This window comes from Myxine glutinosa, chromosome 13, assembly GCF_964187855.1.
Source record: "Myxine glutinosa chromosome 13, kmMyxGlut1.1, whole genome shotgun sequence".
NCBI lineage: Eukaryota > Metazoa > Chordata > Myxini > Myxiniformes > Myxinidae > Myxine > Myxine glutinosa.
In genome coordinates this window covers 104,691,351-104,713,899 of record NC_136273.1, presented here as the reverse complement: position 1 = coordinate 104,713,899, position 22,549 = coordinate 104,691,351, and the positions used below count along the sequence as shown (strand labels likewise).

The 22,549-nt window shown below is 42.2% G+C and overlaps 1 protein-coding gene across 1 annotated transcript in view; it reads right to left on the bottom strand.

Moving 5' to 3' along the window:
* Nucleotides 1-22,549, bottom strand: part of LOC137439162 (complement C3) — a 421,636-nt gene that overhangs the window by 109,814 nt on the left and 289,273 nt on the right. The window contains exons 28-29 of the mRNA XM_068134902.2: nt 18,290-18,391; nt 93-267 (exon numbers count right to left, since the gene is read on the bottom strand). Of these exons, the coding sequence (XP_067991003.2) occupies nt 93-267; nt 18,290-18,391 (277 nt within the window). The remainder of the gene's footprint in view (nt 1-92; nt 268-18,289; nt 18,392-22,549) is intronic.

Sequence of the window (22,549 nt, the reverse complement as noted above, 5' to 3'; positions counted from 1 at the left end):
CTGATATAATAAATCCCAAGGTTGATATAATAAATCCCAAGGCTGATATTATAAATCCCAAGGCTGATATTATAAATCCCAAGGTTTCTCACCATCTCTCTCTTTCACAATGTGGCGCAGGTGAGCGGTTGCGAGAGCGATATCCGATGCGCCATTGTTGGCGAGGGTGAGCGCGTACGATGCCAGGCAAATGGCATACGGACTAGATGCAAGGACAATGTTTTCGCGCAAAAAGCTCACTGCACGTGCCAAGCTGTTTCTCACCACCTGGAGTTGCAGGGATAACAAAAGGCAGGTTAAATACACAATTGTGGGGGATTCCAGTCAAATCCCATTGCCAGGGATTTCATATTTGGCCCTGTTTGAGCACCCCTTCAGCAAAGCTGGCAAAACCAAAACCAACCCTTGGCCCGTAATACCATGGCCTGCTTGTTGAAGCTTTCAGGCACCAACCTTGAACAAAAGCAGCGTGGACGAGAGGCCTCGACTTGATGGCTTCCTCTTCCAAAAACAGCTCCAATTGTTATTCTTTCCATCTTGTCTTTGAAGTAGAATTAATGATTACTGGTCGAGTATAAAGACCCTAGCCTGATGTGTTTTGTTGAGAAGCTGCAGTTAATGACAGCTTCTTCCATGTACATGTTAAGCCTTAATAAATGCTCCTGTAACTGTCCAAGATGTCTCAGCATCTCTAGTGGAGTGGGGGGTAAATCCCTAACTAACTTCCTCATATGTAAATTGGTGCGTGAGCTTTTGAGTGAGGATGGGCCAAATTATGGCTTTTTCTTTTCTTTCGTATGCAGCACATGGCCGAGGGTTGCATCATTTGCTGGGGTGCAGCTGTACCACTATTGCAGTGCCCCCTGCAAGTTAGAGCAGGAAATTGTCATTTGTTCAGGGTGCCAGTGATAGGACAATGTGGGATGGCACACACACACTAATAAGTTGCCTTCCCTGTGAAACACCAGGAATGATGGTAGATGAGATGCTAAGTTTACCATACATTACGAGGGATGGCGCACGCGCACACACACACACACACACACACACACACACACACACACACACACACACACACACACACACACACACACACACACACTTTCCCTTGCCTTGTAACACCAGAAATGCCGGTGGATGAGAGGCCAAGTTTACCACACATCCGAGGGATAGCGCACACACTTTAGGGGTGAGTGTTCGTACCTCTAAGCCATCCTGCACACTTTAGAAGTGAGTACCCCTAGGCCATCCTGCACATTTTTGGAGCAAGTACCTCCAAACCATCCTGCACACTTTAGAAGTGAGTGCCTCTAGGCCATCCTGCACACTTTAGAAGTGAGAACCTCTCAGCCATCCTGCACATTTTTGCAGCAAGTACCTCCAAACCATCCTGCACACTTTAGAAGTGAGAACCTCTTGGCCATCCTGCAAATTTTCGGAGCAAGTACCTCCAGGCCATCCTGCACACTTTAGAAGTGAGAACCTCTCGTCCATCCTGCACACTTTAGAAGTGAGTACCCCTAGGCCATCCTGCACATTTTTGGAGCAAGTACCTCCAAACCATCCTGCACACTTTAGAAGTGAGTGCCTCTAGGCCATCCTGCACACTTTAGAAGTGAGAACCTCTCAGCCATCCTGCACATTTTTGCAGCAAGTACCTCCAGGCCATCCTGCACACTTTAGAAGTGAGAACCTCTTGGCCATCCTGCAAATTTTCGGAGCAAGTACCTCCAGGCCATCCTGCACACTTTAGAAGTGAGAACCTCTCGTCCATCCTGCACACTTTAGGAGCGAGTACCTCTGGGCCATCCTGCACACTTTAAAAGCGAGGACCTCTAGGCCATCCTGCACACTTTAGGAGCGAGTACCTCTGGGCCATCATGCACACTTTAGAAGTGAGTACCTCTAGGCCATCCTGCAAATTTTCAGAGCAAGTACCTCCAGGCCATCTTGCAGACTTTAGAGGCGAGTACCTCTCGGCCATCCTGCACACTTTAGGAGCGAGTACCTCTAGGCCATCCTGCACACTTTCAGAGCGAGTACCTCTCGGCCATCCTGCCAGCCCCCAAGTTTGACCATGTGACCATGTTTTTATTGAATGGATAAATAAGGTGAGATTTTGACTCCTGCCTCCACCCCGAATGAGGTGTGCAAGAGACTCATATAACTTGCATCTCCTCCGAAACTTATTTTTGTCTCCTTACTCTTCCCCCATCTTTCTCATTTTCTTTCTCTCTCCTCTCATCCCCCTTTTTCATCCTTTACCCACATTTCATTTTCGAAATTTAGCCCTCGCCACAACCCTTGTTTTGCAATATATAGATGGCTCATCATTTTCTGGATGCTCTGTTAAAGGTAAGTGCTGGCTAATTAATAGATGAGATCTCATAGAAAGAAGGTAGATTATTAAAAGACTAGTATAAAGCTCGTCAAATATGACCGGTTGGAACAGTTTATTTGACGGTGCAGCCACGTGAGTGTGCCCAAGTCTGAAGCCTGGGCCTAGTGTCAGGTGTGCTTATATATTCTTTGTTTGAAAGACATCCGACAGATGTAAATGAACACTCTCTTTACTCTGCACACGTGCAGCGAATTTCACCTCCTTGCACCTTGTCTTTATTGTTATTTTAATAAAACGCTTCTGTACACCGACCTTGAGGCTCGGTTTGCAAGCCACCGTTTACAATTCCAATGTAAGAGACATAATTACCCTGCTTTTGTGTCTTTGGAGTCCTTGGGGTCTTTTACGTCCTCAGGATATTTTGGGTCGTCGGGGTCATTTGGGTCTTCAGGGTCTTTTGGGTCATTTGAGTCTCATGGGTCCTCTGGATCTTTGGGTTCCCAGGTCTTTCTGGTCCTCTGAGTCTTTGGGGTATTTAAGGGTCTTTGGGGTATTTTGGGTCTTTGGGGTTCACTGGGTCATCAGGGTCTTTTTGGTCTTTTGGATTGTTTTGGGACTTCAGGGTCTCTTTGGTCTTTGGGGTTTTTTGGGGTCTTTAAAGGTCTTCGGGGTCTTTTCAGTCTTCTGGGTCTTTTAGATCTTTTCAGTCTTTGGGTATTTGGGGTCTTTAAGGGTTCTTTGGATATTTTGGGTCTTCTGGGTCTTTAAATGTGTTCTGGGTCTTCAGAGTCTTTTAAGTCTTCAGGGCCTTTTCAGTCTTTGGGTTATTTAAGGATCTTTGTGGTCTTTTGAGATTTCAGGGTCTTTCAGGTATTTTGGATATTTTGGGTCTTTAACAGTCTTCAAGGTTTTTTAATGGTCTTTAGGGTGTTTTGAGTCTTCTGGGTCCTTGGGGTCTTTTGGATCCTCGGGGTCATTTGGCTCCTCTCGGTCATTTGGGTCCTCTTGGTTGTTTGGGGTCTGATGGGTCCTCAGGGTCTTTTGGGACTTCAGGGTCTTTTGGGTTTTTGTGGTCTTTTGGGTCTTTCGGGTATTTAGGGTATTTAGGGTATTTTGTGTCTTTGGGGTCCATTGGGCCTTCAGAGTCTTTTCAGCCTTTTGATTATTTTGGGTCCTCCGGGTCTTTCGGGTCCTTGGGATCCTCGGGGTCGTATGGGTATTTTGGTACCTTGGGGTCTCCTGGGTCCTTGGGGTATTTTGGGTCCTCTGGCTATTTTGGGTCCTCGGAGTCTTTTCGGTATTTTAACTGGTGGACACACAGTCGTGCTCAACGATTTCCCATTAAAACCCCACTCAAATCCCTCCTAAAGCACTACTCAAAAGCTTTTAAACCTACCCTTATGAAGAGGACAGACACAAAAACAACAACAACAACAACATGCATTTTAAGGCCATTTTCCCTGCTAGAGCGGGGGTTAGCCTTGCGGTCCCCATGACAATCTTCTCCATTTTGCCCTATTTTCTGCATCTCTCCTTGTTAACCCCCTTGTCCGCATTTCTTCTTCCACCATCTTTAGCCAAGTCTTTCTCGGTCTTCCCCGTCCTCTACTTCCTTCTACATTCATTTCCATCACTCTTCTCAACCAGTCACTTTCATCCTTCCTCAACACATGACCAAACCATCTCAACCTGTTCCTCTTCACAGCATCAATCACAGGCTCTTTTCCCATCATCTTTCGCAATTCATCATTTGTCTTCCTCTCTCTCAACGATACTCCGCACATCCACCGAACCATTCGCATTTCCACCCTTTCCAGCCTTCGTTGCTGCGCTACATTCATGACCCATGTCTCGCTCCCATAAATCATAACACTTCTCACACATGCAGCATACACCTTTCCCTTCAGCTTCAACGATACTCCCCTCCTCATCAGCACGCCAATCAGTTCCCGAAACGTTTTCCATGCACATCTCTCTCTAGCAACCGTTGCCGAGTCTGATCCACCTTCTCCATTCAGCATGTCTCCGAGGTAGCAAAATGTTTTCACACCTTCCAGCTTCACGCCATCTCCAAGATACAACTCAACATTTCCTCCATCTGCAGATCCCTCTGTGCACACCTTACATTTGAATGTAGCTGCCACACTGGTTAATGACCCTCTCAGACCGCTACATTTTTGATGAACCCACTCAGTGCACATTGTACATTGAATGGAGTTCACTCCGACACCCTTCCTACACACAGCACAGGGCCACTTCCCAGTTCTTTCCACCTCACCACATGCTTTACCACTTGCCATTACCTTCGTCTTTCCTATATTCACCTCCAGACCTTTTGTCTCCATACATTCCTTTCACTTGTTCATCTTTTCCTTCAGTCCATCCATACTTTCCGCAATCAACACCAGATCATCTGCATACAACAACTCCCACGGTAAACTCTCCTTTACGGTCTGAGCCAGCACCTCCATCACAGCTACAAATAGTAGTGGACTTAGTACCGACCCATGATGCACTCCCACCTTCACCTCAAACTCACCACTGTTCCCGTCCTTCGTCCTTACAGCTGTGCGCACTCTTTTGTACATTGACATCACTACTCTGATCAACCATTCCTCCACTCCTAACTTCCTCAATGCCCATGTCAATACTTCACGTGAACCCTATTGAATGCTTTCTCCAGATCAACAAACCCAAGAAACAACTTCTTCCTCTTCTCCATGTACTTCTACTGCAACTGCCTCACAATAAAGAGCCCGTCTGTCGTTTCTCTTCCTGGCATAAATCCAAACTGCATTTCGACGATCTTCACCTTCAGCCTTATCCTCCTCTACAACACCCTTTCCAATACCTTCATTCCATGCTCCAATAACTTTATCGCTCGGTACGAGCCACACTACAGAGGGTCACCTTTCCCCTTGTATAGAGGAACGAGGGTACTCAGTTCCCAATCCACTGGAATGTGGCCTTCTTTCACCACCAGATTACAGATCTCTGTCATTCTCTTCACACCCCAACTTCCTGCTGCCTTCAACATATCTCCCACAACTCCCGTCGGCCCTCCCACTTTTCTACTATTCATTGCTTTTATCGCTTCCTCAAGCTTCCTTCTATCGCTTCCTTCTCAGTTATCTTCTCTGCCGGTCCTAAAACTGGGTTACTCTCTATGTTGCCATCCCATTCATTCTCTGCATTCAACAGTATTTCCATATATCTTTTCCAACTTCCTTTAATTCCATCTGGGTCCACAACGATTTGGCCCACTTCATCCTTCAAGCAACTCACCCTCATCACATCACACCTCTCTTTCGCTATCTGCTTTGCAATCCTGAATACCGCTCTCTAACCCTCTTCCGAATCCAAGCGTTCTCCGAACATTTTCCTACATTCCCCCTGTGCCTTTGCTACCTCTTTCTTTGCAGCCTTCTTGGCTGCCTTATAACTTTCATGCTCTGCTTTTTCTGCTACCATACCCTTCGCCTTCTGCCACTCCTTGAACTTCTTCCTCTTCTCGTCAATCCTCTTTCCAACTTCATCATCCCACCACCATGTTTCCGAGTGCCTCGGTGGTCCATTTGTCCATCCACATACCTCACCAACGGCTCCCAACAGACTATCTTTCATTGACATCCAACCACGTTCAAGCTCAACCACAGCATCCTCTACCCTACTCAGCCTAAATTTTAATGCCTTCCTTACTGTCACCTCTTTCAACCTCCACACCTTCATTCTCGGTTGGTACTTCACCCACCGAGCTCTCCTCGCACCTTTCAACCTGATGTCGCAGAAAACCAAGTGGTGCTGTGAAACAGCCTCCTCCCCCGGGATCACCTTTGTGTCCCGGAGGTGCCCCCTATCTCGCCTACGCACCATCAGGTAGTTCACGGTTGTCGTCGACCCACCTGACGTGTATGTAACAAGCTTATTATCCCCTTTCTGGAACTGAGTATTACAAATCAACAAATCAGCTCCATCAGCAAACTCCAAAATCCTTTCACCTTCTCGATTTCTACACCATATCCGTAACCCCCATGAACTCCCTCAAAACCATCCATACTCCTTCCCACATGTCCATTTAGGTCTCCTCCTACCACAACAACTTCCTCATCGTTCACGTTTTCCATCAGCTTCTCTATCGCACACCAGAACTTGTCCTTCTCTTCATCACTCCGACCAACCTGCGGAGCATATCCCGAGATGACGTTCACCAAGAGCTTTCCAATCATCATTTTCACCATCATCAACCTGTCACTCACTCTAGTCACACTCACCAACACTGTCTACAAACTCCTCAGAAAACAGGACACCAACACCAATCACGCCCTCCAGGCACCCTTGCCACACAAACTTCTATTTCTGTCCCTGCCTACCCTTCACCATTCTCACACCACTTCCCTTCCATCTCGTCTCCTGCACACAACATATGTCCACTCTTCTTCTGACCAATACTTTCCACCACTTCTCCTGATCTCCCTGTCATTGTCCCTACATTCCATGTCCCAAACCTCAGAAACCGATGAACTCATCGAACTCATCGAACCCATTGACAACAATGGTGATTTGTCCTGAGATCACTATTTAGGATTTGTGATTGTGAGTTTTTAGTGTCTGGTTTTCAGGTGATTAGTCTTGTGATCAGTATTTACGATCTGTGATTGTGAATTTTTTGTGTCTGGTTTTCAGGTGATTTGTCCTGAGATGAGTATTTAGGATCTGTGATTGTGAATATTTAGTGTCTGGTTTTCAGGTGATTCGGCCTGAGATCAGTATTTAGGATCTGTGATTGTGAATATTTAGTGGCTGGTTTTCAGGTGATTTGTCCTGAGATCAATATTTAGGATTTGTGATTGTGAATATTTAGTGTCTGGTTTTCAGGTGATTTGTCCTGAGATCAGTATTTAGGATTTGTGATTGTGAATATTTAGTGTCTGGTTTTCAGGTGATTTGTCCTGAGATGAGTATTTAGGATTTGTGATTGTGAATATTTAGTGTCTGGTTTTCAGGTGATTTGTCCTGAGATGAGTATTTAGGATTTGTGATTGTGAATATTTTTTTTTTTTTTTTTTTTTTTTTTTGTATACAAGATCGAGGCTCGTGAAAGAGCGAACATTAATCACACAAAAAGACAAACCGACACATAAAACATATAACATCGGGAGCGGTAGACAAGATGGGGAGAGAGGGGGAAGGACACAAACACAACATTTGAGAGCAGGGACTGAGAGACATGGAGACATCGAGAGATCTGAGAGAGGGCGAGGGCTTTGGGGGGGAGGGGCATGGGAAGGGGCGGTGGGAGAGGTATAAAACATATGGACACTGCCAGGACTTCCAGGAAAGAAGTTGGAATTTCAAACAAGGTGGATCTGGGGTGAATTAGCGGGGGTAGAAAAGATCAAGGTTTTGGATGGGGGAAGATAAGAGATGGTGGTGAACAGCTGTTTTAAAGACCTGGAGGGAGGAGTGGGATTGAAGGGAGTGAGGGAGTTTGTTCCAGAGGCGGGAGAAAAGAGGAATGAAGGAGTGAAGGTGAGCAGAGAGCCGAGATTTCGGCAGTTTAACCATCAGAGGGTGGCTGGCAGATCTTGTGCGACATGTAGGAATATTTGGGGGACAGAGCACAGAGAGAGCTGGGGGTGCAAGGCCAGAGAGGAGTCGGTAGAAGACAGAAAGACCACCTACCTGCCTGCGGTGAGTGAGTGAAAGGCCCTCAGAGATAGCTTCATCGCGGGAGATTCCAATAATTCTGAGAGTTAGTGTCTGGTTTTCAGGTTATTTGTCCTGAGATCAGTATTTAGGATTTGTGATTGTGAATTTTTCGTGTCTGGTTTTCAGGTGATTTGTCCTGAGATCAGTATTTAGGATTTGTGATTGTGAATATTTAGTGTCTGGTTTTCAGGTGATTTGTCCTGAGATCAGTATTTAGGATTTGTGATTGTGAATATTTAGTGTCTGGTTTTCAGGCGATTCGTCCTGAGATCAATATTTAGGATTTGTGATTGTGAATATTTAGTGTCTGGTTTTCAGGTGATTCGTCCTGAGATCAGTATTTAGGATTTGTGATTGTGAATATTTAGTGTCTGGTTTTCAGGCGATTCGTCCTGAGATCAGTATTTAGGATTTGTGATTGTGAATATTTAGTGTCTGGTTTTCAGGTGATTCGTCCTGAGATCAGTATTTAGGATTTGTGATTGTGAATATTTAGTGTCTGGTTTTCAGGTGATTCGTCCAGAGATCAGTATTTAGGATTTGTGATTGTGAATATTTAGTGTCTGGTTTTCAGGTGATTCGTCCTGAGATCAATATTTAGGATTTGTGATTGTGAATATTTAGTGTCTGGTTTTCAGGTGATTCGTCCTGAGATCAGTATTTAGGATTTGTGATTGTGAATATTTAGTGTCTGGTTTTCAGGTGATTCGGCCTGAGATCAGTATTTAGGATTTGTGATTGTGCATTTTTAGTGTCTGGTTTTCAGGTGATTCGTCCTGAGATCAATATTTAGGATTTGTGATTGTGAATATTTAGTGTCTGGTTTTCAGGTGATTCGTCCTGAGATCAGTATTTAGGATTTGTGACTGTGAATATTTAGTGTCTGGTTTTCAGGTGATTCGTCCAGAGATCAGTATTTAGGATCTGTGATTGTGAATATTTAGTGTCTGGTTTTCAGGTGATTCGTCCTGAGATCAATATTTAGGATTTGTGATTGTGAATATTTAGTGTCTGGTTTTCAGGTGATTCGTCCTGAGATCAGTATTTAGGATTTGTGACTGTGAATATTTAGTGTCTGGTTTTCAGGTGATTCGTCCTGAGATCAATATTTAGGATTTGTGATTGTGAATATTTAGTGTCTGGTTTTCAGGTGATTCGTCCTGAGATCAGTATTTAGGATTTGTGACTGTGAATATTTAGTGTCTGGTTTTCAGGTGATTCGTCCTGAGATCAGTATTTAGGATTTGTGATTGTGAATATTTAGTGTCTGGTTTTCAGGTGATTCGTCCTGAGATCAGTATTTAGGATTTGTGACTGTGAATATTTAGTGTCTGGTTTTCAGGTGATTCGTCCTGAGATCAGTATTTAGGATTTGTGACTGTGAATATTTAGTGCCTGGTTTTCAGGTGATTCGTCCTGAGATCAGTATTTAGGATTTGTGATTGTGCATTTTTAGTGTCTGGTTTTCAGGTGATTCGTCCTGAGATCAGTATTTAGGATTTGTGACTGTGAATATTTAGTGTCTGGTTTTCAGGTGATTCGTCCAGAGATCAGTATTTAGGATTTGTGATTGTGCATTTTTAGTGTCTGGTTTTCAGGTGATTCGTCCTGAGATCAGTATTTAGGATTTGTGATTGTGAATATTTAGTGTCTGGTTTTCAGGTGATTCATCCTGAGATCAGTATTTAGGATTTGTGATTGTGCATTTTTAGTGTCTGGTTTTCAGGTGATTCGTCCTGAGATCAGTATTTAGGATTTGTGACTGTGAATATTTAGTGTCTGGTTTTCAGGTGATTCGTCCTGAGATCAGTATTTAGGATTTGTGATTGTGCATTTTTAGTGTCTGGTTTTCAGGTGATTCGTCCTGAGATCAGTATTTAGGATTTGTGATTGTGAATATTTAGTGTCTGGTTTTCAGGTGATTCATCCTGAGATCAGTATTTAGGATTTGTGATTGTGCATTTTTAGTGTCTGGTTTTCAGGTGATTCGTCCTGAGATCAATATTTAGGATTTGTGATTGTGAATATTTAGTGTCTGGTTTTCAGGTGATTCGTCCTGAGATCAGTATTTAGGATTTGTGACTGTGAATATTTAGTGTCTGGTTTTCAGGTGATTCGTCCAGAGATCAGTATTTAGGATTTGTGACTGTGAATATTTAGTGTCTGGTTTTCAGGTGATTTGTCCTGAGATCAGTATTTAGGATTTGTGATTGTGCATTTTTAGTGTCTCGTTTTCAGGCGATTCGTCCTGAGATCAGTATTTAGGATTTGTGATTGTGAATATTTAGTGTCTGGTTTTCAGGCGATTCGTCCTGAGATCAGTATTTAGGATTTGTGATTGTGAATATTTAGTGTCTGGTTTTCAGGCGATTCGTCCTGAGATCAGTATTTAGGATTTGTGATTGTGAATATTTAGTGTCTGGTTTTCAGGCGATTCGTCCTGAGATCAGTATTTAGGATTTGTGATTGTGCATTTTTAGTGTCTCGTTTTCAGGCGATTCGTCCTGAGATCAGTATTTAGGATTTGTGATTGTGAATATTTAGTGTCTGGTTTTCAGGCGATTCGTCCTGAGATCAGTATTTAGGATTTGTGATTGTGAATATTTAGTGTCTGGTTTTCAGGTGATTCGTCCAGAGATCAGTATTTAGGATTTGTGATTGTGAATATTTAGTGTCTGGTTTTCAGGCGATTCGTCCTGAGATCAGTATTTAGGATTTGTGACTGTGAATATTTAGTGTCTGGTTTTCAGGCGATTCGTCCTGAGATCAGTATTTAGGATTTGTGATTGTGAATATTTAGTGTCTGGTTTTCAGGTGATTCGTCCAGAGATCAGTATTTAGGATTTGTGATTGTGAATATTTAGTGTCTGGTTTTCAGGTGATTCGTCCAGAGATCAGTATTTAGGATTTGTGATTGTGAATATTTAGTGTCTGGTTTTCAGGCGATTCGTCCTGAGATCAGTATTTAGGATTTGTGATTGTGCATTTTTAGTGTCTCGTTTTCAGGCGATTCGTCCTGAGATCAGTATTTAGGATTTGTGATTGTGAATATTTAGTGTCTGGTTTTCAGGCGATTCGTCCTGAGATCAGTATTTAGGATTTGTGATTGTGAATATTTAGTGTCTGGTTTTCAGGTGATTCGTCCTGAGATCAGTATTTAGGATTTGTGATTGTGAATATTTAGTGTCTGGTTTTCAGGTGATTCGTCCAGAGATCAGTATTTAGGATTTGTGATTGTGAATATTTAGTGTCTGGTTTTCAGGTGATTCGTCCTGAGATCAATATTTAGGATTTGTGATTGTGAATATTTAGTGTCTGGTTTTCAGGTGATTCGTCCTGAGATCAGTATTTAGGATTTGTGATTGTGAATATTTAGTGTCTGGTTTTCAGGTGATTCGTCCAGAGATCAGTATTTAGGATTTGTGATTGTGAATATTTAGTGTCTGGTTTTCAGGTGATTCGTCCAGAGATCAGTATTTAGGATTTGTGATTGTGAATATTTAGTGTCTGGTTTTCAGGTGATTCGTCCTGAGATCAGTATTTAGGATTTGTGATTGTGAATATTTAGTGTCTGGTTTTCAGGTGATTCGGCCTGAGATCAGTATTTAGGATTTGTGATTGTGCATTTTTAGTGTCTGGTTTTCAGGTGATTCGTCCTGAGATCAATATTTAGGATTTGTGATTGTGAATATTTAGTGTCTGGTTTTCAGGTGATTCGTCCTGAGATCAGTATTTAGGATTTGTGACTGTGAATATTTAGTGTCTGGTTTTCAGGTGATTCGTCCAGAGATCAGTATTTAGGATCTGTGATTGTGAATATTTAGTGTCTGGTTTTCAGGTGATTCGTCCTGAGATCAATATTTAGGATTTGTGATTGTGAATATTTAGTGTCTGGTTTTCAGGTGATTCGTCCTGAGATCAGTATTTAGGATTTGTGATTGTGAATATTTAGTGTCTGGTTTTCAGGTGATTCGTCCTGAGATCAATATTTAGGATTTGTGATTGTGAATATTTAGTGTCTGGTTTTCAGGTGATTCGTCCTGAGATCAGTATTTAGGATTTGTGATTGTGAATATTTAGTGTCTGGTTTTCAGGTGATTTGTCCTGAGATCAGTATTTAGGATTTGTGACTGTGAATATTTAGTGTCTGGTTTTCAGGTGATTCGTCCTGAGATCAATATTTAGGATTTGTGATTGTGAATATTTAGTGTCTGGTTTTCAGGTGATTCGTCCTGAGATCAGTATTTAGGATTTGTGACTGTGAATATTTAGTGTCTGGTTTTCAGGTGATTCGTCCTGAGATCAGTATTTAGGATTTGTGACTGTGAATATTTAGTGTCTGGTTTTCAGGTGATTCGTCCTGAGATCAATATTTAGGATTTGTGATTGTGAATATTTAGTGTCTGGTTTTCAGGTGATTCGTCCTGAGATCAGTATTTAGGATTTGTGATTGTGCATTTTTAGTGTCTGGTTTTCAGGTGATTCGTCCTGAGATCAATATTTAGGATTTGTGATTGTGAATATTTAGTGTCTGGTTTTCAGGTGATTCGTCCTGAGATCAGTATTTAGGATTTGTGACTGTGAATATTTAGTGTCTGGTTTTCAGGTGATTCGTCCAGAGATCAGTATTTAGGATTTGTGACTGTGAATATTTAGTGTCTGGTTTTCAGGTGATTTGTCCTGAGATCAGTATTTAGGATTTGTGATTGTGCATTTTTAGTGTCTCGTTTTCAGGCGATTCGTCCTGAGATCAGTATTTAGGATTTGTGATTGTGAATATTTAGTGTCTGGTTTTCAGGTGATTCGTCCTGAGATCAATATTTAGGATTTGTGATTGTGAATATTTAGTGTCTGGTTTTCAGGCGATTCGTCCTGAGATCAGTATTTAGGATTTGTGATTGTGAATATTTAGTGTCTGGTTTTCAGGCGATTCGTCCAGAGATCAGTATTTAGGATTTGTGATTGTGAATATTTAGTGTCAGGTTTTCAGGTGATTCGTCCTGAGATCAGTATTTAGGATTTGTGATTGTGAATATTTAGTGTCTGGTTTTCAGGTGATTCGTCCTGAGATCAGTATTTAGGATTTGTGATTGTGAATATTTAGTGTCTGGTTTTCAGGTGATTTGTCCTGAGATCAGTATTTAGGATTTGTGATTGTGAATATTTAGTGTCTGGTTTTCAGGTGATTCGTCCTGAGATCAGTATTTAGGATTTGTGATTGTGAATATTTAGTGTCTGGTTTTCAGGCGATTCGTCCTGAGATCAGTATTTAGGATTTGTGATTGTGAATATTTAGTGTCTGGTTTTCAGGTGATTCGTCCTGAGATCAGTATTTAGGATTTGTGATTGTGAATATTTAGTGTCTGGTTTTCAGGTGATTCGTCCTGAGATCAGTATTTAGGATTTGTGATTGTGAATATTTAGTGTCTGGTTTTCAGGTGATTCGTCCAGAGATCAGTATTTAGGATTTGTGAATGTGAATATTTAGTGTCTGGTTTTCAGGTGATTTGTCCTGAGATCAATATTTAGGATTTGTGATTGTGAATATTTAGTGTCTGGTTTTCAGGTGATTTGTCCTGAGATCAGTATTTAGGATTTGTGATTGTGAATATTTAGTGTCTGGTTTTCAGGTTATTTGTCCTGAGATCAGTATTTAGGATTTGTGATTGTGAATATTTAGTGTCTGGTTTTCAGGCGATTCGTCCTGAGATCAGTATTTAGGATTTGTGATTGTGAATATTTAGTGTCTGGTTTTCAGGCGATTCGTCCTGAGATCAGTATTTAGGATTTGTGACTGTGAATATTTAGTGTCTGGTTTTCAGGTTATTTGTCCTGAGATCAGTATTTAGGATTTGTGATTGTGAATATTTAGTGTCTGGTTTTCAGGTTATTTGTCCTGAGATCAGTATTTAGGATTTGTGATTGTGAATATTTAGTGTCTGGTTTTCAGGTTATTTGTCCTGAGATCAGTATTTAGGATTTGTGATTGTGAATATTTAGTGTCTGGTTTTCAGGTGATTTGTCCTGAGATCAGTATTTAGGATTTGTGATTGTGAATATTTAGTGTCTGGTTTTCAGGTTATTTGTCCTGAGATCAATATTTTGGATTTGTGATTGTGCATTTTTAGTGTCTGGTTTTCAGGTTATTTGTCCAGAGATCAGTATTTAGGATTTGTGATTGTGAATATTTAGTGTCTGGTTTTCAGGTGATTCGTCCTGAGATCAGTATTTAGGATTTGTGATTGTGAATATTTAGTGTCTGGTTTTCAGGTGATTTGTCCTGAGATCAATATTTAGGATTTGTGATTGTGAATATTTAGTGTCTGGTTTTCAGGTGATTCGTCCTGAGATCAATATTTAGGATTTGTGATTGTGAATATTTAGTGTCTGGTTTTCAGGTTATTTGTCCTGAGATCAGTATTTAGGATTTGTTATTGTGAATATTTAGTGTCTGGTTTTCAGGTTATTTGTCCTGAGATCAGTATTTAGGATTTGTGATTGTGAATATTTAGTGTCTGGTTTTCAGGTTATTTGTCCTGAGATCAGTATTTAGGATTTGTGATTGTGAATATTTAGTGTCTGGTTTTCAGGTTATTTGTCCTGAGATCAATATTTAGGATTTGTGATTGTGAATTTTTAGTGTCTGGTTTTCAGGTGATTCGTCCTGAGATCAGTATTTAGGATTTGTGATTGTGCATTTTTAGTGTCTGGTTTTCAGGTTATTTGTCCTGAGATCAGTATTTAGGATTTGTGATTGTGCATTTTTAGTGTCTGGTTTTCAGGTGATTTGTCCTGAGATCAGTATTTAGGATTTGTGATTGTGCATTTTTAGTGTCTGGTTTTCAGGTGATTTGTCCTGAGATCAGTATTTAGGATTTGTGATTGTGAATATTTAGTGTCTGGTTTTCAGGTGATTTGTCCTGAGATCAGTATTTAGGATTTGTGATTGTGAATATTTAGTGTCTGGTTTTCAGGTGATTTGTCCTGAGATCAGTATTTAGGATTTGTGATTGTGAATATTTAGTGTCTGGTTTTCAGGTTATTTGTCCTGAGATCAGTATTTAGGATTTGTGATTGTGAATATTTAGTGTCTGGTTTTCAGGTGATTTGTCCTGAGATCAATATTTAGGATTTGTGATTGTGAATATTTAGTGTCTGGTTTTCAGGTTATTTGTCCTGAGATCAGTATTTAGGATCTGTGATTGTGAATATTTAGTGTCTGGTTTTCAGGTGATTTGTCCTGAGATCAGTATTTAGGATTTGTGATTGTGAATATTTAGTGTCTGGTTTTCAGGTGATTTGTCCTGAGATCAGTATTTAGGATTTGTGATTGTGAATATTTAGTGTCTGGTTTTCAGGTTATTTGTCCAGAGATCAGTATTTAGGATTTGTGATTGTGAATATTTAGTGTCTGGTTTTCAGGTTATTTGTCCTGAGATCAGTATTTAGGATTTGTGATTGTGAATATTTAGTGTCTGGTTTTCAGGTGATTCGTCCTGAGATCAATATTTAGGATTTGTGATTGTGAATATTTAGTGTCTGGTTTTCAGGTGATTCGTCCTGAGATCAATATTTAGGATTTGTGATTGTGAATTTTTAGTGTCTGGTTTTCAGGTGATTTGTCCTGAGATCAGTATTTAGGATTTGTGATTGTGCATTTTTAGTGTCTGGTTTTCAGGTGATTCGTCCTGAGATCAGTATTTAGGATTTGTGATTGTGAATATTTAGTGTCTGGTTTTCAGGCGATTCGTCCTGAGATCAGTATTTAGGATTTGTGATTGTGAATATTTAGTGTCTGGTTTTCAGGTGATTCGTCCTGAGATCAATATTTAGGATTTGTGATTGTGAATATTTAGTGTCTGGTTTTCAGGCGATTCGTCCTGAGATCAGTATTTAGGATTTGTGATTGTGAATATTTAGTGTCTGGTTTTCAGGCGATTCGTCCTGAGATCAGTATTTAGGATTTGTGATTGTGCATTTTTAGTGTCTGGTTTTCAGGTGATTCGTCCAGAGATCAGTATTTAGGATTTGTGACTGTGAATATTTAGTGTCTGGTTTTCAGGTGATTTGTCCTGAGATCAGTATTTAGGATTTGTGATTGTGCATTTTTAGTGTCTGGTTTTCAGGCGATTCGTCCTGAGATCAGTATTTAGGATTTGTGATTGTGAATATTTAGTGTCTGGTTTTCAGGTGATTCGTCCTGAGATCAGTATTTAGGATTTGTGATTGTGCATTTTTAGTGTCTGGTTTTCAGGCGATTCGTCCTGAGATCAGTATTTAGGATTTGTGATTGTGAATATTTAGTGTCTGGTTTTCAGGTGATTCGTCCTGAGATCAGTATTTAGGATTTGTGATTGTGAATATTTAGTGTCTGGTTTTCAGGTGATTCGTCCTGAGATCAATATTTAGGATTTGTGATTGTGCATTTTTAGTGTCTGGTTTTCAGGTGATTCGTCCTGAGATCAGTATTTAGGATTTGTGATTGTGAATATTTAGTGTCTGGTTTTCAGGTGATTCGTCCTGAGATCAATATTTAGGATTGTGAACTTTTAGGATCTGGTTTTCAGGTTATTTGTCCTGAGATCAGTATTTAGGATTTGTGACTGTGAATATTTAGTGTCTGGTTTTCAGGTGATTCGGCCTGAGATCAGTATTTAGGATTTGTGATTGTGAATATTTAGTGTCTGGTTTTCAGGTGATTCGTCCTGAGATCAATATTTAGGATTTGTGATTGTGAATATTTAGTGGCTGGTTTTCAGGTGATTTGTCCTGAGATCAGTATTTAGGATTTGTGATTGTGAATATTCGTGTCTGGTTTTCAGGCGATTCGTCCTGAGATCAGTATTTAGGATTTGTGATTGTGAATATTTAGTGTCTGGTTTTCAGGTGATTCGTCCTGAGATCAATATTTAGGATTTGTGATTGTGCATTTTTAGTGTCTGGTTTTCAGGTGATTCGTCCTGAGATCAGTATTTAGGATTTGTGATTGTGCATTTTTAGTGTCTGGTTTTCAGGTGATTCGTCCTGAGATCAATATTTAGGATTTGTGATTGTGCATTTTTAGTGTCTGGTTTTCAGGTGATTCGTCCTGAGATCAGTATTTAGGATTTGTGATTGTGAATATTTAGTGTCTGGTTTTCAGGTGATTCGTCCTGAGATCAATATTTAGGATTTGTGATTGTGCATTTTTAGTGTCTGGTTTTCAGGTGATTCGTCCTGAGATCAGTATTTAGGATTTGTGATTGTGAATATTCGTGTCTGGTTTTCAGGTGATTTGTCCTGAGATCAGTATTTAGGATTTGTGATTGTGAATATTTAGTGTCTGGTTTTCAGGTTATTTGTCCTGAGATCAGTATTTAGGATTTGTGATTGTGAATATTTCGTGTCTGGTTTTCAGGTTATTTGTCCTGAAATCAATATTTAGGATTTGTGATTGTGAATATTTAGTGTCTGGTTTTCAGGTGATTTGTCCTGAGATCAGTATTTAGGATTTGTGATTGTGAATTTTTAGGATCTCGTTTTCAGGTGATTTGTCCTGAGATCAGTATTTAGGATTTGTGATTGTGAATATTTAGTGTCTCGTTTTCAGGTGATTTGTCCTGAGATCAGTATTTAGGATTTGTGATTGTGCATTTTTAGTGTCTGGTTTTCAGGTGATTTGTCCTGAGATCAATATTTAGGATTTGTGATTGTGAATATTTAGTGTCTCGTTTTCAGGTGATTTGTCCTGAGATCAATATTTAGGATTTGTGATTGTGAATATTTAGTGTCTGGTTTTCAGGTGATTTGTCCTGAGATCAGTATTTAGGATTTGTGATTGTGAATATTTAGTGTCTGGTTTTCAGGCGATTTGTCCTGAGATCAGTATTTAGGATTTGTGATTGTGAATTTTTAGGATCTGGTTTTCAGGTGATTTGTCCTGAGATCAGTATTTAGGATTTGTGATTGTGAATTTTTAGGATCTCGTTTTCAGGTGATTTGTCCTGAGATCAGTATTTAGGATTTGTGATTGTGAATATTTAGTGTCTGGTTTTCAGGTGATTCGTCCTGAGATCAATATTTAGGATTTGTGATTGTGCATTTTTAGTGTCTGGTTTTCAGGTGATTCGTCCTGAGATCAGTATTTAGGATTTGTGATTGTGAATATTTAGTGTCTGGTTTTCAGGCGATTAGTCTTTTCATCAATATTTAGGATGCTCGGTGCAGGTTTCAGCGATGGGTAAAGGAGGTCATTCGCACCTTGTTCTGCTCCTCATCGGTGCAGTTCTCCAGGCCGTACTTGAGCCCAACAGTAACGAACGCCGTGAGTGCCAACTTGCCATCGCCCCCTCTCACGCCAACCTGCTCAACAACATGTGGCAGAATAGATAGAGTAAAAACATTTCATCATAGCACGGTGACGTCACAATCAGTCACACTGTAACATTAAATAATATAACATATAACACTCTGGCAATCACAAACATAGGGGCAATACCCCTGGCATTCACCAGCTAGAATTTTTTTTTTTTTTTTTGTATACAGAATCGAGGCTCATGAAAGAGCTAACATTTATCAAACAAACAAATCAAACAGACAAACAAACAAAGTATGTAAAAAGGAGAGCGGTAGACAAGATGGGGAGAGAAGGGGAGGAAGCACACAAACAAAACATTTGAGAGCAGGGACATCAGGAGATGTGTGGGAGGGAGAGGGCTTGGGGGGAGGCAGGATAGGTATAAAACGCAAGGACACCAAGGACTTCCAGGAAAGAAGTTGGTATTTCAAAAAAGTGGATTTGGGGTGACATTAGTGGGGGTAGAAAAGATCAAGGTTTTGGATGGGGGAAGATAAGAGATGGTGGTGAACAGCTGTTTTAAAGACCTGGAGGGAGGAGTGGGATTGAAGGGAGTGAGGGAGTTTGTTCCAGAGGCGGGAGAAAAGAGGAATGAAGGAGTGTAGGTGAGCAGAGAGTCTTGATTTTGGCAGTATAACCATAAGAGGGTTGCAGGCAGATCTTGTGCGACCTGCAGGAATATTTGGGGGACAGAGCCCAGAGAGAGCTGGGGGAGCAAGGCCGGAGAGGAGTCGGTAGAAGACGGAAAGACCACCAACATGCTTGCGTTGAGTAAGTGAAAGGCCCTCGGAGATAGTGTCATCGCGGGAGATTCCAATGATTCTGAACGCTTTGGTTTCAACAGCGTGAAGACGAGCTAAGTGTGAGGCAGGAGCACCAGCCCAGAGGGGAGAGCAGCACTCCATTGAGCTGCGGATGAAAGCCTTGTATGTGGTGAGGACCTCAGGTGTGCCAAGGAAGGACTTCGCACGACGGAGGATGCCCAGTCGGCAACTGGCTTTGGAGGCCAGCTTGGAAATGTGTTTTCCCAGGAAAGATCATGGCAGACAGTGAGACCCAAAAGCTTGAGTGACAGAACTTCTTGGAGAGGATTATTCAGAAAGTGTTTGGGAGGGTTGTCCAGTCGGTCTTTTCGGAGAGACATCGTAAGAGTGTGAGATTTGTCCGAATTGAAAGACATGTTCCACTTGTTTGCCCAGTCTGTGATTTTGTCCAGGTCTGCAGAGAGTGAGGAGGCTGCAGACTGCCGATCTGAGGGATGAATAATGGAGTGGCAGAGAGTGGAGTCATCAGCAAAGAGATAGAGAGGATTTTCAAGAGAGTCAGAGAGATCATTGATGAAGACCAGAAAAAGCACAGGGCCCAGAACACTGCCTTGGGGAACTCCAGCCTGAACAGGAAGAGGAGATGAGAGAAACCCATTCAGGGCCACACGTTGACTACGACTAGAGAGGAAGTCCGCCAGCGATGCGTGGAGATTTCCATGGATACCAAAGGAGGAGAGTTTGGTGAGCAGAGCCAGAGCCAGGGTGCCAGACCGTATCGAAGGCATGTGATATGTCGAGGGAGACAGCTCTAATTTCCTGTTTGGCATTGAGGACCTCCATCCATTGTTGAGACAGCAGAAGCAGCATGTACAGTGTAGAGTGCCCTGGTCTGAAACCAAAGTGATGATCAGAGATCAAGCCATTGGAGAAGAGGAAAGATTTCATATCCGAAGCAATGATGGATTCCATGACTTTGCTGATAATTGGGAGAAGGCTGATTGGTCTGTAGTTGCTAGGATCTGTTTTTGCACCTTTTTTGTGTAAAGCGGTGATGTTGGCTGATTTGCAAGCAGATGGCAGTTGACCCTGAGCAAAAGAGAGGGTGAAGAGAACAGAGAGAGGGAGTGAAAGAGCGGAAGAACAGGAATTTTAGGACCCGTGGGCTGATGCCGTCAGGTCCAGTTGCAGAATCAGTCGAGGGTTGACAGAAACTTTTCCACCTTGTCAGGAGGAAAGGACACGGAGTCCAGGAGTAGCTGGGTACGACTGGGTACGGTGGGTACAGAGAGGGATGGGTTTGGGACACAAGATTTAGAGGCAAACACAGAGTTGAGGCATTCAGCTTTTTCACGTGCGGAGTCAGCTGTGTAGCCGTTTGAGGTAAGGGAGGGGATGGAGGGGGAACAAACACCAGAAACAGATTTGACCAGACGCCACCAGGATTTGGAAGAGGGAGACAGATAAGAGAGTTCGGTCTTGAGAATGGAGAGATATTGTTTCCTGGCTCTCCTGAGGGTGGACACACACTTGTTTTTCGGGCTTTGTGAAAGTAAATGAGATTTCCTTCCGTTGGATTTGCTTTCCAGGAGACGAAGGCAAGTTGTTTCTGGGCAACAGCCTCACCACAAGATTCCGTGTACCATGGACGGGAGGAAGGGTATGACAACTGAAGATGAGATGGGATGAATCTGTGCATGAGAGAGAGCAATGTACTTTGGAAGAATTCCCAGGATGAGTTGATGTCAGAGGTGGTAGAGATGGGAGACCAGTCCAGATGATTGATGGCTGCTTGAAGACCGTGCCAGTTGGCCTGAGTGAAATGCCAGACTCGTCGATGCTGAGCAGGCTCCCTGAGAATTGTCAGAGATGTCCACTTTAACAAGCACATGATCAGATGAGCCGATTGGAGCAGAAGAAGAGCAGCAGACATTTTCTGGGAAGTTAGTCATAACCAAGTCCAGAAGAGAAGATGCTCCATTGACTGAGATCCGGGTCAGGAAAATGACAGATTGTGTCAGTCCCAGTGAGTCGCAGAAGTCCTTTGCTGAGGAACCATGGCTGGTGAGAGCTGGTACCCACACCCAGCCAACTGGCATGGTGACAATTGAAATCACCACATATGAGGAAGACAGAGTTGAGATGAGTAGATAGAAGTTGGTCGATATTATCAGACAGCGAGATGTAGATGGAGTCATCACTGTTTGGTGGCCGGTACAACACACATATGAACAAGAGGTGGGAGCGAAGGGGAAGCCGTAGCCAGAGGTATTCCTGGGGATGAGGTGGAGAGAGTGCAGTGCAGGGTGAGTGAGGAAGACAGTTTTTGATAAAGATAGCAACCCCACCTCCAGGACGAGGCTCAGGTCTATCATACCGGAGGAGGGAGTAACCCGGGGGAGATACTAAGGAATCAGAGACATCATGAAGGAGGAAAGTTTCTGTTGAGCAGATCATGTCTGGTTTGTCAGAAGCAACCTGTATGGAGAGATCAGTTAAGTTTGAACGAAGGCCCTGGATGTTTGAGGTCCATACCGTTAATGAAGAGGAAGGGGGAGCATCGGATACAGAACAGGGGAGAGGAGGGGTAGGGTAAGATGTGGAAGAGGTGGAAGAGGTAGGGGGAGCTGTTGAAGGTGTGTCAGAGATTTCAGAATAGCTCGGAGAAAGGGAAGGATGGAGCAGACAAAAGGTTTGATGGTGATTGGGTGAGGCACAATGAGGTGTTATTTGAGGAGGGGGAAGAGCGAGGCAGAAGGTTGGGGGAGATGGAGGTGAGAGTTGGAAGGGGGAAGAAGTGGGGAGGACGCTTTGAGGAGGAGGGGTGAGAGGGGGGAAATGGAGAAGAAATGAGGGTGGGGAGATTTGAAGGGGAGGGGGAGTTTATGAGCGGAGGGGTTAGGGGGGAGTTTAGGAGGGAATGGACAAGGGGAGGGATTTGAAAGGGATGGGATATTGGGGAGATTTGGAGGGGAGGGGTGAGGGGGGAGTCTAGGAGGGGAGGGGCGAGGGGGAGTCTTGGAGGGGAGGGGTGTGGGGGGAGTTTAGGAGGGAAGGCGCAAGGGGGGAGATTTGAAAGGGATGGGTGATGGGGAGGATTTGGAGGGGAGGGGCAAGGGGGAAGATTTGAAAGGGATGGGTGATGGGGAAGATTTGGAGGGGAGGGGTGATGGGGAAGATTTGGAGGGGAGGGGTGATGGGGAAGATTTGGAGGGGAGGGGTGATGGGGAAGATTTGGAGGGTAGGGGTGAGATTGGATTTTCAAAAGTGTACGATTAATGGGAAACGAACATTTATAGCAAAATGAGCTTGTTGTGACCTTCGAGTCAAAAATACGTTTAAGGACGCTGGAGGGGGGTGGAGTGCAGGTGAGTTTCGGGAATGTAGAAAAGAGGAACT